This window comes from Dasypus novemcinctus, chromosome 19 (genome assembly GCF_030445035.2).
Source record: "Dasypus novemcinctus isolate mDasNov1 chromosome 19, mDasNov1.1.hap2, whole genome shotgun sequence".
NCBI classification, from domain to species: Eukaryota; Metazoa; Chordata; class Mammalia; order Cingulata; family Dasypodidae; genus Dasypus; species Dasypus novemcinctus.
The window spans coordinates 75,311,767-75,326,464 of NC_080691.1; the positions used below are offsets into that span (position 1 = coordinate 75,311,767).

The 14,698-nt window shown below is 36.0% G+C and overlaps 1 protein-coding gene across 3 annotated transcripts in view; it reads left to right on the top strand.

Annotated features, from left to right (window-relative positions):
- The window catches only part of LOC101446133 (zinc finger protein 596), a 131,786-nt gene extending 118,965 nt beyond the window's left edge, over positions 1 to 12,821 (top strand). For all 3 annotated transcript variants that reach the window (XM_004449373.5, XM_058281951.2, XM_058281952.1), the window contains 5 exons: positions 3,515 to 3,600; positions 5,272 to 5,398; positions 6,479 to 6,565; positions 7,070 to 7,161; positions 7,610 to 12,821. In XM_004449373.5, the coding sequence (XP_004449430.2) occupies positions 3,589 to 3,600; positions 5,272 to 5,398; positions 6,479 to 6,565; positions 7,070 to 7,161; positions 7,610 to 8,815 (1,524 nt within the window). In that variant the 5' untranslated portion in view covers positions 3,515 to 3,588 and the 3' untranslated portion in view covers positions 8,816 to 12,821. The remainder of the gene's footprint in view (positions 1 to 3,514; positions 3,601 to 5,271; positions 5,399 to 6,478; positions 6,566 to 7,069; positions 7,162 to 7,609) is intronic.
- The last annotated feature ends 1,877 nt before the right edge of the window (positions 12,822 to 14,698 follow it).

A 14,698-nucleotide genomic window follows, 5' to 3' on the forward strand; every position in this document is an offset into this window, starting at 1 on the left:
TACTCAAATTGATATACAGATTCTATGCAACCCCAATAAAAATTCCACCAGTATTTAAAAAAATTGAGAACAATCATCAAGTTTATTTTGAAGAGTAAGGGGTCCTGAATAGTCAGAAACATCATAAAAAGGAAAAGCAAACCCTCATTTCCAGACTTTAAATCATATTACCTAGTTATTGTAAAAACTGTATGGTACTGGCATAAGGACATTCACACAGACCAATGGAACCAAATTTATGTTTCAGAAACAGACCCGCACAAGTATGGTGAAGCGATTTTTGACTAGCCTGTCCATTCCACAAACGGTACTGAAAGAATTGTATATTCATAGCCAAAAGAAGGAAAAGACACACCTATTTCACATCTTATCAAAAAATTAATTCAAAATGGATTAAACACCTAAAAGTAAAAGCAAGAACCATAAAACTTAGAAGTTGTAGGAAAATATCTTCAAGCCCTGGTGATAGGTGGATTCTTAAATGAGATAAGAGGAGAACTTAGATGAACTACTGATGTTTAATGTATGTAGAAGTATTAATTAGTTTACTGTAAAAGTGTGGATGAGTGTGGAAGAGTGGATGGGAACACCTAGAGATTAACAGCTAGTTTATACACAGGGATATGGCTGAAAATGGTAGTCTAGGGATATAAATGCCAATTGACAGAATGCTAGAGAATAATTAGGAACTGAATAGCACAGTAAACCAAGAGGCTTATGTTTTTTATGGTACAGAAGCAAGAGTGTCCTTTGTGAGTTAGGACAAATGTATATCATTAATGCAGGGTGTTAGGAATGTAGAGAAGCATGGGAAAAATACAGCTGGATTGACCTATTGACTGTGGTGGGTATTAATAATTATTCTTGCATCTATGTCAAAGATTTACTGTGTTGATAAAGAGGCAGTGTGGAAAACGTGAGCCAGATGTACACTGTGGACATGGTAACAATCAGATGATGTTATTTTGTCTGTAAGATTTATTCCACCACAGGGTAATTTGTTGATGGAGGTGTGTTGTTTGGGAATTCTCCACATATCCATGTTTGTTTTATAAGTTTACTTCTTTCATAAGAAAATAAAAATAATAATAAGGTGGGTTGGGGGAAAACACAGTAAATGTAAGATAAGGACTATGACAAGTAGTAAGATTTTGACAATATTCTATCATAATTTGTAACAAACATCTCATGACATGCAAGGTGTTGGTGGAGGTTGATATTTGATACCCTTGTATGATGTTATGCATGTTTGCTTTTTTAGTTCACAACTTTTACTATACACTTAATTGTTTATGTGTATTCATATATAAATGATATAAAGATAATAGAGTTGGTTGGGGGAAATATTTTGATTAGTAGTAATATTTTGACAGTGCTCTTTAATCATTAGTTAAAAAGGTTTAACAATAGTGCAAATTATTGGTATTAGGATGAGTTATGAGAGTCCTGTTTGATGTTATGTATGTTTGCTTTGTAAGTTCACAACTATTATTATACAATTATAATTCATGTATATTTATGTATGAGTGATATACTTCAATAAATTCAATTTTTAAAATTACATTCAGTAAAGATTGGATACCTGTCCAATTTGGGTTTGAGTTCTAAATATATATAGATTTGAAGAGATTTTTCCATCTTTCTGGGATCTTCTCTGTAGCTCAGATTTATATTGCTAACATTTCCAGTTATACAGCTCCCATGTTGAAAATTGAGTGTGCATATGTAGATAATCCATTGGTTTTTCATGTTCATCTATTCCTGAAGATATTGTCAAAGAAGGAACTAGTCCTGAATTTGCTTTCCCAGGATAGAGACATCATACCTAAATGTTGTACCACTCTAGGTGTGGAGTGGGCAGACCATTTCTGGTGGATCTAATGGTAATTCAGATTAATTTCTATCTCCCTGATTTGGGGGTAGAGGAGATATAGGAGCCTGGAAGCCTCAAATCTTAAGGTATTTGAAATAATGATAGTATCTAAAACATCATTAGTGAGGTTAGATTCAGTAAGGGATTTTATTTTATTCACCTATTTGTTTAGCTAGTTAACTACTGTTCAGAGGATTGATTAACTCCTTAGGTAATTGGGGTGGTGAGTCCTCACCATTTTTGGCTTTTTTTATGTTGGAGACCCAAGGAATGACTAACTGACAGTGCACTCTGTCCAAAGCATTCTTTCTGAAGGTTTTCATTGTGCCCCAAAAAACAATGAATATAAGGGATTACATCCCATTTGTTTAACCTACAGAATAGATTCAATTGCAAAGTGTTATACACTATGGACCCTTGTACCCATCATTTCTCTTCATCCTCTAATGTATTTTGAGGCGAAATTCCTTACAAGCATGGGTAATTTTCTTTTTTGTCAGTTTCATATGCAAATTTTCACCAATCCAATGCTTTATAATGCAACCTAGTGGATTGCATTTTTCTCTCAACTTAGAATTCTAGTTATTTTTCACTTCAGTTGTTTGGTTAAACAAGTATCAAGAAAGCAAAGCCTAGGAAACCAATCTCAGCAACACCTTCTTAGGCCAGGGGCTGCTGCCTTTCCTATTCCAAGCCCAAATACAAAGCATGACAAACTGTAACTTACAGCTTCAGCAGGGGCTTCTGTGCTGCTGAGAAAAAGATCAGTACAACTTTCACACATAATACAGAGGAGGACCTGATTTCCTTAATAGTCTACCACTTTAGGAATCCTAGATGCCTAGGGCAAGAGACTCCTGTTCCAACACTTGGAATAATATACTCCTATGGCCACAGAGCCAGAGACCATAAATGACTTACCTCTGGATCTAGGACTCTCCTGAGCAGCATCATTCTCACAAGAACACCCATCTCATCTGGGCCACCAAATTGAAGATAACCAGAATGTTCCACAGGCTCATTGTGAGATATGGCAGAGTAGACAAAAGAAAGTATGAAAGAAGGAAAAGTGGATTCATTGGCTGGTTGCAGACAAGAATCTAACCAATCTCAAGCCTGCCTCCATTTTGTGGGATTTTCTTACAATTTTTATATAGGCTGTTTTGAAAAACAAAGTTGAGATCTCTGGGAATGGGCTGGGAAGTTTCTCTAGTTTTTAGTCTAGTTAACATCAAGAAACAATAGGTTTGGTGTTTCTAATTCTCATTGGTAAAGAGTGAGAGTCCAGAACACAGTAATGCTTGTGAGGGAACCAAAGCTAGTGCAAAGAACAAGAATAATCATAAGTGAGAAATTCCAGTCTGCTTTCTCTGGTAGTGAAGACCTAATTCCAGATGTGATTTTGGTCAGTCATTCCTATGTTTTGGAATCAGGGATGAATTAAAGTATCTGAACATCATGAAATACTTTATAAATACAATTCATGGATTTTTATATTCTTATATGTACAATGAAGATAATCATCTTTATTAACTAGAGAAGACAAGACTGGTTACCAGGTTAAGGTTTGGCATTCATGACAGGTGGACCAGAAAATCTTAGTCAAGACTTGAATCTTAGAGCTTCTTTCTCCATTCTCAGGTTTACTCACCTTCTCTTTCTCTGGTTGTGAGTGAAAATCCAGAGGAAGGTAGGCGCCAGCTGAGGTACTGAAAATGCAATCACAGGTGAGTATGAAATTCTTCAACTGAAATTGCACTTCTGTTGTCAGGAGTTGGGAAGTACTCCTATTTGTGTTGACATTCCTAATGGTTTCAGGAGCTATCCAAGTATCTGAACTTAAATTAAGTTTATACAGGACTCTTGAAAAATCATGGCAAGTTAGGGACTGATCAATAAATAATCTCTTTGCAGCCATTACAAGAGTTGGTTCCAGCTTCCATAAAGGCTGTGTATTCTCTGAAAAGGTGACAGATGTTTTCTTTTTCACACCCAAACCACGGCCTTGTTGGACAAATGATGATTTAATGAATCATGTTAGTGCCTGAGATTGGCCTAGGCATGTGGTGAATAGAAGTGGTAGAGATGAGAAAGAACAGAAGTTTATAATCAGAAGGGAGGCTAATTTTTCAGCTGGTACATTGAGTCAGACCAGTGTTACTGGTACTGGGGTGTATGTGTGAGCATATTTGCCAGAAGCACATGAGAAGGTTAGTAAATTAAAAGAATGGTGAGTCATTTATTTATTTTACCCTATATTTTTTAAGTTTCAATGGAATATATTTGCACAATTTGAAATACTTTTTAAAGAGAAAGCTAAAATACCCCCTAACACAGTTGTTCAAATTTCCCAGCTTCAATTTTCTAAGTGATAGTTATTCAAATTTTATGAATGGATGCAATGTATAGGAGCTATTTTCCTTCTTTGTGCTTGTGGATTCAAGAGCTGTATAATAGCTATAATAAAGTTCCTAGGAGAATATCTGAAGATTTGTAGGAACAAGAAGTAATGAATAGGATTATTTTAATATTTAACAGACAGATTAGATGAATATTCAAGAGAAACAAAGAAAACTAATAATTGTGGGCCCCAGAAAAATTTGATTGATAGGTATCCTACCATAGGAATTGTCATTCTAAGACCACCTACTAATACTACTAACTCAGGAGTCCCTGGCTTTTGACTCTGGACCAGGTTTACTTACACATTATAATGAACACATGAAATATGCAGAGTTGAGGGAAGTAGACCTTACTGATCCTGAGTTCTGTATAAAACCTATTCAGTTTTGCAGAATTCCGGTTACTTCTTCAAAGTCCCATGCCATGATTATGAAAAATAGACCTGTGAATTGAGTTTACGTGGAAAGTAATTCAGATATTAAATGATTGTATTTGTCAAAATGCATTCCATATTCTTAAATGATTTTATAAATGAGAGAAAAATGAGCTCATCTATACAGAGGAATAATCTAACCATACTCATTTCTTTTTTAATGATTCACATGATTATTGCTTGCCTTACAATAAATCTGTAAATTTACTTAAAATTGGTGGGAAAGATTGACTTAGTTATAAATGCTTGAGTGAAAGCATTATAATAAACAGCAAGAAAGTATAATTATAGGCTTATTGGGAAATTTCCAGATGTATATCAAACCCCATGTCATGTGATTTTCTTTTGCAAAGGGGTGTTATTTAGTGAGAATGTATTTGGTTCTATAAGTTGGGCTGAAAGAATTCAGTTCAGTATTGCTAATTATTTTTTTGGAACCTTAAACATATTTTGAGTTTTAAATACACAGTCTCTGCTTCTTCAGTGCTGTTATTTTGAACATCACATTCATGGCATTGATAAGAATAGCCCTGTGTGAACCCAAAATTCTCTCATGTTTTAGGAATTAGTGACCTTCAAAGATGTGGCTGTACACTTCACCAAGGAAGAGTGGGATATGTTAGACACATCACAGAGAAAGCTGTTCACAGACGTGATGCAGGAAAATATAAATCACCTGTTCTCAGTGGGTGAGACTCTCAAAATTTTTCTACCATCTGGATGTGTATCTCTCTACATCTAACCTATCTACCTATATATTTTTCATACATCATTTTCCATTTATTTATTGAAAAATCTAGATCAGCTTCATTTTGCTGTATAGGCTATATTTTCTCTTATATTTTATCATTTTAATACTTCATATAAACATACAACTGCTTAAATGGAATTTCTTTCCTTATTTTATTCAAAAAATCAATTATATTGATATATATTAATAAAGCAAAAATCCATCAAAACTGTGCAGTTATCCCAAGTAATCACATACTTGTACATTCAACACTTCATGCTTAGAGCAGTGTCATTATTCTAAATAATAACAAGTAAACTCATCACTTCTTGATCTCTCTGTAATTCCCCTACTGTATGTAGCTGCTATTTTGTTTCCTTCTCTCTAGTACATTTTTATTTATATTTTGTAAAACGTCTTACGTATGCAATATCACCCATATTTATGTTTTACATGATTTTAACTATCTTATAATATTTTATTTTTCATTTATATTTAGTTCACCCCAACAAAATTTAATCTTGACCACAACTTACTGCATTTCTTGAATCTCCATTTCCAACACTCAGGGGTATGCTGAGAACTTAATGAATACATTTTGAATAGATTGATAATTGAATGTGGTGAAATAATTATTCTGCTCCAAGGGCTATGCTGAGGCTTCAGAACACATTAGGAAGAACATTTCATAAATCATTTTCCACATAGAATTTAAATCATCCTGGTGTATGTTTATTGGGTCATTTCTGAACATAATCACTATGGAAACAGATTTCTCCCCATTTAGAACACAAAGAATTGTGAGTCTCTCTTTGTTACATGGGTAGCAACAATTAGTGATTCTCACTGAACTGGGCAAAAGATGAAGAGTTCCATCTTTCTGTTGAAATATTATCAATGATCTGATTTCAAGCTATTTTTGCATTGCTGACCTTCAATACTTACCTCATTCTTTGGTAACCAGCCTTGTACATCATGATCATGCTGTGTTACTATCACAGTTCAAAGCCTAGGTAACATTTTTATTTCACACAAACAGGATCTCAAGTCTGCAAATCAGATATACTTTCTCAGTTGGAAGAAGTGTGCATAGAAGGAATAGAATTTCCTCAATACCAGCATCCAGGTGAGCTCTAATAACCTGTGCATTAGAAGAGGGGTTTCATGCTATACTGAGTATGGGCTTGAATATATTGATTTCAGGATTCCTTGAGGGAGTTATGACTTCTGAAATGTGGCTAAGGATATTTTGGAAATTTTGTTCACATGTGTTTATTCCATGCACTTCTCAGGGCTATTCAAGTATCATTGGCTTGGAACGGGGGATATTCATATGCTAATGCAATTAAACTTTCACAAGACCTTGTCTTGTTCCTATTTTTGGAAAATTTCCCTTCTAGTTTTACTTCCCGTAATCTCACCTTCTTTTCTCATATTCCATGCCTGAAAATCTTTTCTGATTGTAATGTCCTATAATGTTTTCTTATGCCTAGAGAATTCATTAATTTGATATTCTTTCCCAGATAATTGTGAATATTGGAAACATACTGAAAGGAGTAAATGGAGTGTTACAAAATTTTCTTCCCCCTAATGCAACTCTTAACAATTTGTTCTCTTTTTATTACTATAGGTAGGAAAGGTGCCTTTAAAGCATGGGAAATGATAGAAACGATATTGAATCATCCTATCTGTATGAAAGACATTTCAAAAACCATGTTATTGGTAAGCTTCATTGTGTGAATCCTATTATTCCAAATAGATGATCAGGGTTGTAATAAATTAGGTATTCAGTAAAATCATGAAATTATAATATTGGGATTAACTGCTAATCCAGCAAAAATCTGTGATATTTCAATTCAGTGAAAAATTAACCAAAACACAAAACTAACCTGAGTTTATATAAAATTTAATTTTTGCATAAACAGTTATTACATATGTAATCTTGGAAACATCATGAAACTCAAAATTGATGAGATAGTTCTGTAGTTAGATTGATATAATAGAGTAAATCTGTATGGAGTAGAATAATGTTTCTATGAAACTAAATGGAAAATAGTTTAATTGGAGACTATCACTAGTGGGTTAGTCTAGATTTCATATGAACAGAAATGAAGTGATTGATGTATATAGACAAATGTTTTACAATCTGTAATCTATTTCCCCACTCCAGAGATCTCATACACAAAAGAATTCCTTCAGAAGTAATTCTTTGCAAGAAGATTCCTCTCACACATCCATAGTGATGCAACAAGCATTAACTCCCACGACAAAGAAACCCTATTTTAGAAAGTCTCTTCCAACAGTCTTCAGTGACTGTTTTTCTTTTAATCATCATAAACATATTCACTCTAAAAGTAAATCATATGCATGTCAACAAAGTGCTAAAACCTGTGTGCAACCCTCTGGCCCCAGACAATACAAGGGAAATCACATTGGAGAGAAACCCCACAAATGTCATGTATGTGGGAAAGCCTTCAGTCACTCTACTGCCCTGAAACATCATGGGAGAATTCACACTGGAGAGAAACCCCATGAATGTCACCTATGTGGGAAAGCATTCAGTCGAAAGTCTTCTCTTAAACAGCATGAGATTACTCACACTGGAAAGAAACCCTATAAATGTCATTTATGTGGGAAAGCTTTCAGTCAACCATCTAAACTTAAAGTTCATGCAAGAACTCACACTGGAGAGAAACCCCATGAATGTCACATATGTGGGAAAGCATTCAGTCGAAATTCTTCTCTTAAACAACATGAGCTTACTCACACTGGAGAGAAACCCTATGAATGTCATTTATGTGGGAAAGCTTTCAGTCTGTATTCCAGACTTAAAATTCATGGGAGAACTCACACTGGAGAGAAACCCCATGAATGCCATCTTTGTGGGAAAACCTTCATTCAGTCCTCTGTCCTTAAAATACATGAGAGAACTCACACTGGAGAGAAACCCTATAAATGCCATGATTGTGGGAAATCCTTCGGTCAGTCCTCTTCCCTTAAAGTACATGAGAGAACCCACACTGGAGAAAAACCCTATGAATGTCTTCATTGTGGGAAAGCCTTCATTCATTCCTCTTCCCTTAAAATACATGAGAGAACTCACACTGGGGAGAAACCATATGAATGCCATCTTTGTGGGAAAGCCTTCATTCAATCCTCTGTCCTTAAAACACATGCGAGAACTCATACTGGAGAGAAACCTTTTGAATGCCATCTTTGTGGGAAAGCCTTCAGTCATTCCTATACCCTTAAAATACATGAGAGAACTCACACTGGAGTGCAACCCTATGAATGTCATTTATGTGGGAAAGCTTTCAGTCGATGTTCTAAACTCAAAGTTCATGGGAGAACTCACACTGGAGAGAAACCCCATTAATGTCACCTTTTGCGAAAGCATTCAGTTGATACTATCTTAACATGAGAGAACTCACACTAGAGAGAATCCATATGAATGCTATCTTTGAGGGAAAGCCTTCAGTCGATCCTCTGCCCTCAAAAATAGAGAACTCACATTGGAGAGAAAGCACAGTAATGTCATCTAAGCAAGAAAGCCTTCCATCAGTATTCTAATTTTAGGTGATATGACAGTTCTCACATTGGACAGAGAACTCTATATATGCCATCTGTGTGGAAAATCTCTCTTTCATTGTTCTTCCCTTATATGACCTGAGGGAATTCATGTTGAGAAAGTCCAGGAATGTCATCTAATTCAGAAAACCTTCATTGACTTTTCTTCCCTAAAATAACATAAGAGGAATCACAGTGGTATATAACACCATGAATGCCATCATCTTGCGAAAGCCTTTGTTCTTTGCTCTTCCACTTAACAGCATGAGAGAAAACACACTGGAGAGAAGCCCCATCACTAGTAGTTCAGCCCTCCAGCAACATGAGAGAATTCATGCTGGACATAAACCGTAATATCTTCTACCTGTGAATATACTAATTTTTCATCCTTAGACAACATGGTATTATTCAAACTCAAGAACATTCCTATGAGTGTCAACAATTTGAGAAAGCCTTCAATTATTATTCTGACCTTCAATGAATTGAAATAACTCACAAGGTAAAGCTCTTGGATATGAAAGGTACTTGAGCCATAGATTTAACTTTTAAATATACCAGAGAACTCACATAGTGAAGAAACACTAAGTTTGTAGTCAGTTTGAAAGTTCCTACTGTAGTAGTTCATCTACCTAAGGACATTCTTAGAGGAGAGAATCCATATGCATACTGTAGCAGTTTGATATGGTTATGAATTACAAAAATAGATATTGGATTATGTTTGTAATCTGGTCTATAGCTGGGCATGATTAAGTTATGACTTGGGCTTTGATTCCACCAAGTCATTAGGGTGTTGAGTCTACATCCCTTGGTGGGTGGACTCAGATAAAAGGCCAAGGACAGTGTTGAGTCTTTTGATGTTGGAGTTTTGATTTTGGAGTTTGATGCTGAAGTCTTAACCTGGAGCCCAGGAAAGTAAGCACACAGAGGAAAGAGAAGCAAGCCCCAGGAAGAAAGGAAACAATGAATCAAGAAGGAAGCAAGACCCTGGAAGAGAAGAACTCAGGAAGCCTGAACCCTTACAGCCATTAGCAGCCATCTTGCTCCAACACAAAAATAGTCTTTGGTGAGGGAAGTAACATGCTTCATGGCCTAGAATCTATAAGCTTCTACCCCAAATAAATATCCTTCATAAAAACCAATCAATTTCTGGTATTGCATCAGCATCCCTTTGGCTGATTAACACACAATTTGGTACTGAGGAGTATGGGAGTTCTTTTGCAATTAACAGAATGGTGGCATAGTTTTATAAATGGGTAAGGGGTATTTTTAGAGGAATTGTGAGATGCTTGGATGAAAAGACCTATAGTGATTTAAAGAGACTGTTGACCACAAGATGGATGGCAAAAAGACTTTTTATAATGCCATAGAAGTAAGTGATGAAACTATTATTGGAAACTGGAAGAAAGGTGATCCACATTTAAGTGCAGAGAACTTACCAAGATTAACTCCTGGTGTTTTATTAAAGGCAGACTGTGAAATGTTGAAACTGGGCATTTAGTTGAAGAATTTTCCAAAGGAAACCCAGAGAATGCAGCTTGGCTTTTCCTTGCACTTTATAGCAAAATACTAGAGGAGAGAGATATACTGAGAACTGAACTGTCAGGCACAATGAAAACAGAAACTGATTCTGGAAATTCCAAGCCTCTGGAAATCAAGCTACCAGGTGAAAGTGTCCCATTGGAGGACTTAATTGCACTTGGAACTGGTAAATCAAGATTGAAGATGGAGTTATCTAGGAAATACTTGTTAAAAGTCTTACAGTCCGATGGCTTGGACTCTTGCTTCCTGCATGCTAAACCAGCAAGGTTTTAAGAGAGCTGTAAGAACAAAACCTTTGTCAGCCTGAAATAAAAAGTACGTGGAAAGGAGAAATTGAAGGGGAAAGAGCTGTAAGAGGAAAATCATGGAAACTGAGATCTGGAATTAGAACATCACCTTGGGCCAAGAGAGGAATCCCACCCATGTGTACAGAGAGTGTTTCTCCCAGCAGTTGAAGAGTGTGAATGTTCCCACCCAATGTTCTGGAAGAGTTTTTCTGCCCCAGAGTACAGAGAGGGTGGAACACATTCCCCAAGAATTATGGTGGTTAAGGTCAGCACCCCACAGTTCTGAGAGTGGTTTACCTGTCCCCCAAACGTTTAGGAAGGCCAGGTGATCAACTTGTTGCTCTGACAGCATTGAGCTTGTATTCCAAAGGCTAGGGGATTACTGTCTTCACATCACTATAGTAGGGGAGTTTAAGACTCTAACCCAAAGATTGAGTAAGGTGTGGCAATCACTCCAACACTCTTAGAGGGAGAGATCTGGAGCTTGGTTGACATCCAGATGCTTGATGAGTGTGGAACCAAGAAAATGGCCATTGGGCAAACCAGTGGAAAGGGTGAGTCCTCATAAAGCACCAAGGAGAAGAAACCATCATCTTAAGAATGACTCTCGGACTGAAATTGAGTGGAGGATGCCCAGTAGGTTTACTGACCTGTAGACCCATGAACCCATAACTCATGTTTCCCTCCCATTTTCTCCTTTTTGTAATGAAAATATTTATCCTTTGTCAGTCCACATGTGATATTGAAACAGATAAATTGTTTTGTAAGTTTCAGAGGCCTATAGCAAAAGATTAACTCTATTTCTTTAAATTTATTGAGACACGATTTAGTACTTCTACTGTTACTGATTTAAGTTGTTTTTTTTTTCAAATATTGTAATGTCTTTTTGGAATTCAGAGGGTGGAGTATAGCAGTTTGATATGGTTGTGAATTGCAAAAATAAATATCGGATTATGTTTGTAATCTGGCCTGTACCTGTGCATGATTAAGTTATGATTAGGATTTGTTTGTTCATGTCATTAGGGCATTGAATCCCCACAACTTGGTGGGTAGGAACTCACAGATAAAAGGCATGGCAAAGAATAGGGTTGAGGGATTTTGATGTTGGAGTTTTGAAGTTGGAGTTTGATGCTGAAGTCTTAAGCTGGAGCCCTGGGAAGTAAGCACATAGAGAAAAGAGAAGCAAGCCCAGGAAGAAAAGAAAGTTGAACCAAGAAAGAGGTAAGACTCTGGAAGGGAGGAACTCAGGAAGTCTGTAACCTCACAACATTTGGTAGCCATCTTACTTCAACATGTCAAAATAGACTTTTGTGAGGGAAGTACCTTATGCTTTATGGCCTGGTACCTGTAAGCTCCTATCCCAAATAAATACCCTTTATAAAAACCAAGCAATTTCTGATATATTGCATCAGCATCCCTTTGACTGACTAATACACATGTCATCCAAGTAGCAAAGCCCTTAAAAGTTATTCCACACGAGAAAACTCATAAGGTAAATACCATGTAATTGGAGAGTCCTCATCTAACACTCCAACTCATAAGTTCAATAGAGAAATCATATGTAAGTGTTTCTGAAGCTTTACTCAGTATAGCATTGCCTTAATTATCATTTAATTCTTTAAATAAAATGAAGGAACTCTGCAAGAGTGAAATTCTATGTCTATAAGCTGTGCACTATTATTCAGTCAAACAAAAGCCCTGGTGTGCTAATGGAAACAAAGTCAGGAAATAAGATTTTATTAGGAAGATGAAACTCTTTCAGGGATTTCCATTAAAATTGTGGTGGAGAATGTCTTCATTGAAAAAATTGGAAATCATTTATTCAGAGATTGGTGTGGTTGTGTGTATCAGTAATTATGTTTCTGTGAGAGTTTGATATCTTGCTATTTAGTCTGATAATCTCATTCTTCCATTTTGATGTTAGCTCCCTGATTTGAAATTTCTTTAATTTTAATATAAGCAAATAAAATGATAAATTTTTCTCTCTCAGCACTGCATTTACTGTATCCCAAAAGTTTTGCTATGGTATAGTTTTCATTTCATTCACATCAAGTTGTTTCCTAATTATGGCTCTGATTTCCTCTTTATCCCATTGATAGTTTAATATTAAATTGCTTAATTTCCATATATTTGTGAATTTCCTATTTCTTCCTCTAGCTTCATTCCATTGTAATTGGAGAATATAGACTGTATGATTTCAATAATTTTTATTTATTGAGACATGTTCTGTTAACCAACATATAATATATCCTAGAAAATAATTCATGTGCACTTGAGGAGAATATGTATTTTTTTATCAAGTGCTGTTTTCTATATATGTCTGTTCTAGTTGATTCAGCATATCATTCAAGACCTGTATTTCCTTATTAATCTTCTCACTAGATGTTCTATCCCTCAATGAGAGTGATGTAGTAAATTCTCCTACTATTAATGTAGAGTTGTCAGGTTTTCTCTTCAAATATGTCAGTATTTGCTTAATAAATTTTTGGGTTCTTCTGTTAATTGCACATATATTCATAATTGTTACACCTCTGAATTGAATAGTCCCTGTTCTCCAGTATAAAATGATCATATTTGTCCCTCATATATCCTTTTGTTTTAAAGACTATTTGATCCAATATTAACACAGCCACTCAGCTCTCTTTTGGTTTCAACTTGCATGTACATTTCCCCCATTGCTTCATCCTTAAATTGTTTGTATTTTGAATTTAAGTTAAGTTTCTTGCAGTTAGCATATAGTTAAGTCATGCTTTTAAATCCATTTTGTCTATCTCTACCATTCAACAGAAGAATTTATTCCATTTACAGTTAAAAGCACTCCTGATAATATAGGCCTGTTTGTATTGCACTCTTTTGTTTCACACTCTGTGTGTTAATATTTAAAATGTTAACTCTAGGATTTATGCCCTTGGGTATATTTTATTTCTGATTTTCTAGTCAGCTGCTAAGAAGACAAAGATTTTCTTGAGTTTTAGCCCTCCTATCAGGAAGGTCTGCTCAAGGCAAATGCAGTGTGCAGGGTTTTCACCCTCTTTCTCAGCCTCTGTCTTGTCCTGTGCTTTTGTTTGTTAGTTGTTTTGGAGTTTCCACTGTTAACAGGAGTTTGGTTGTTTGCATTTTACTAGGATGCAGACCTCTTTCTCCTGAATAATTGAAGCTGATATATCTTTCTCAGACACTGTCTTCCTCTATAGTTTTCTACACCACTTTCATTGTCTCATGCTGCTTTTGCTTAGCATGCAAATTCTGGTAGTAATGTCACTATGGTGATGCATTTCCCTTGCTATTCTTCCCAGCCATAACACGGCCAGGAACCAATGAAGGGGTAGCTGACTGTCTTCAGTGTGTCCTGTGGAGGAGGACAAAAAGGGCAACAACTCTTCAATGACTCCCTGAAGCTGTACTTTCCTAGCCTGCCAAGTAAATGCAGCACTTCAGCTTCCTGTGCCCCACATCCCAGAAGGACTGCATTTTTAAATGACCACTGCCTCTGCTGCTGTCCAGGACAGGTTGAATCATTGGCTGCTACCACCTATGCCCAGAGCAGACTGAAATAATAACTTCCCTATGTCAGTATCAGTGATCTAAGTTTAAAAATTCAAAGCTGTGATCAGTAAGCAGCTGTGCCTCTCCTTTTCCTGGGGAATATGATTTTTACCTACCTTTCTTTCAGTGGTACCATTGAGACCTGCTGTGATACTTTCAAATGGGCACCAGTAACTGCCATTTGGAAATAATTACAAGTGTTTATCATAGTTTATTGGCCTCCTCCTCCTTTTCTGTTTGCTTTGTTTGTTCTTCTAGTCTGGACTTTCAAAATAGATGTTTCAGACAGTCCTTTCCTGTTGTATGCTTGTTGTGGTGGA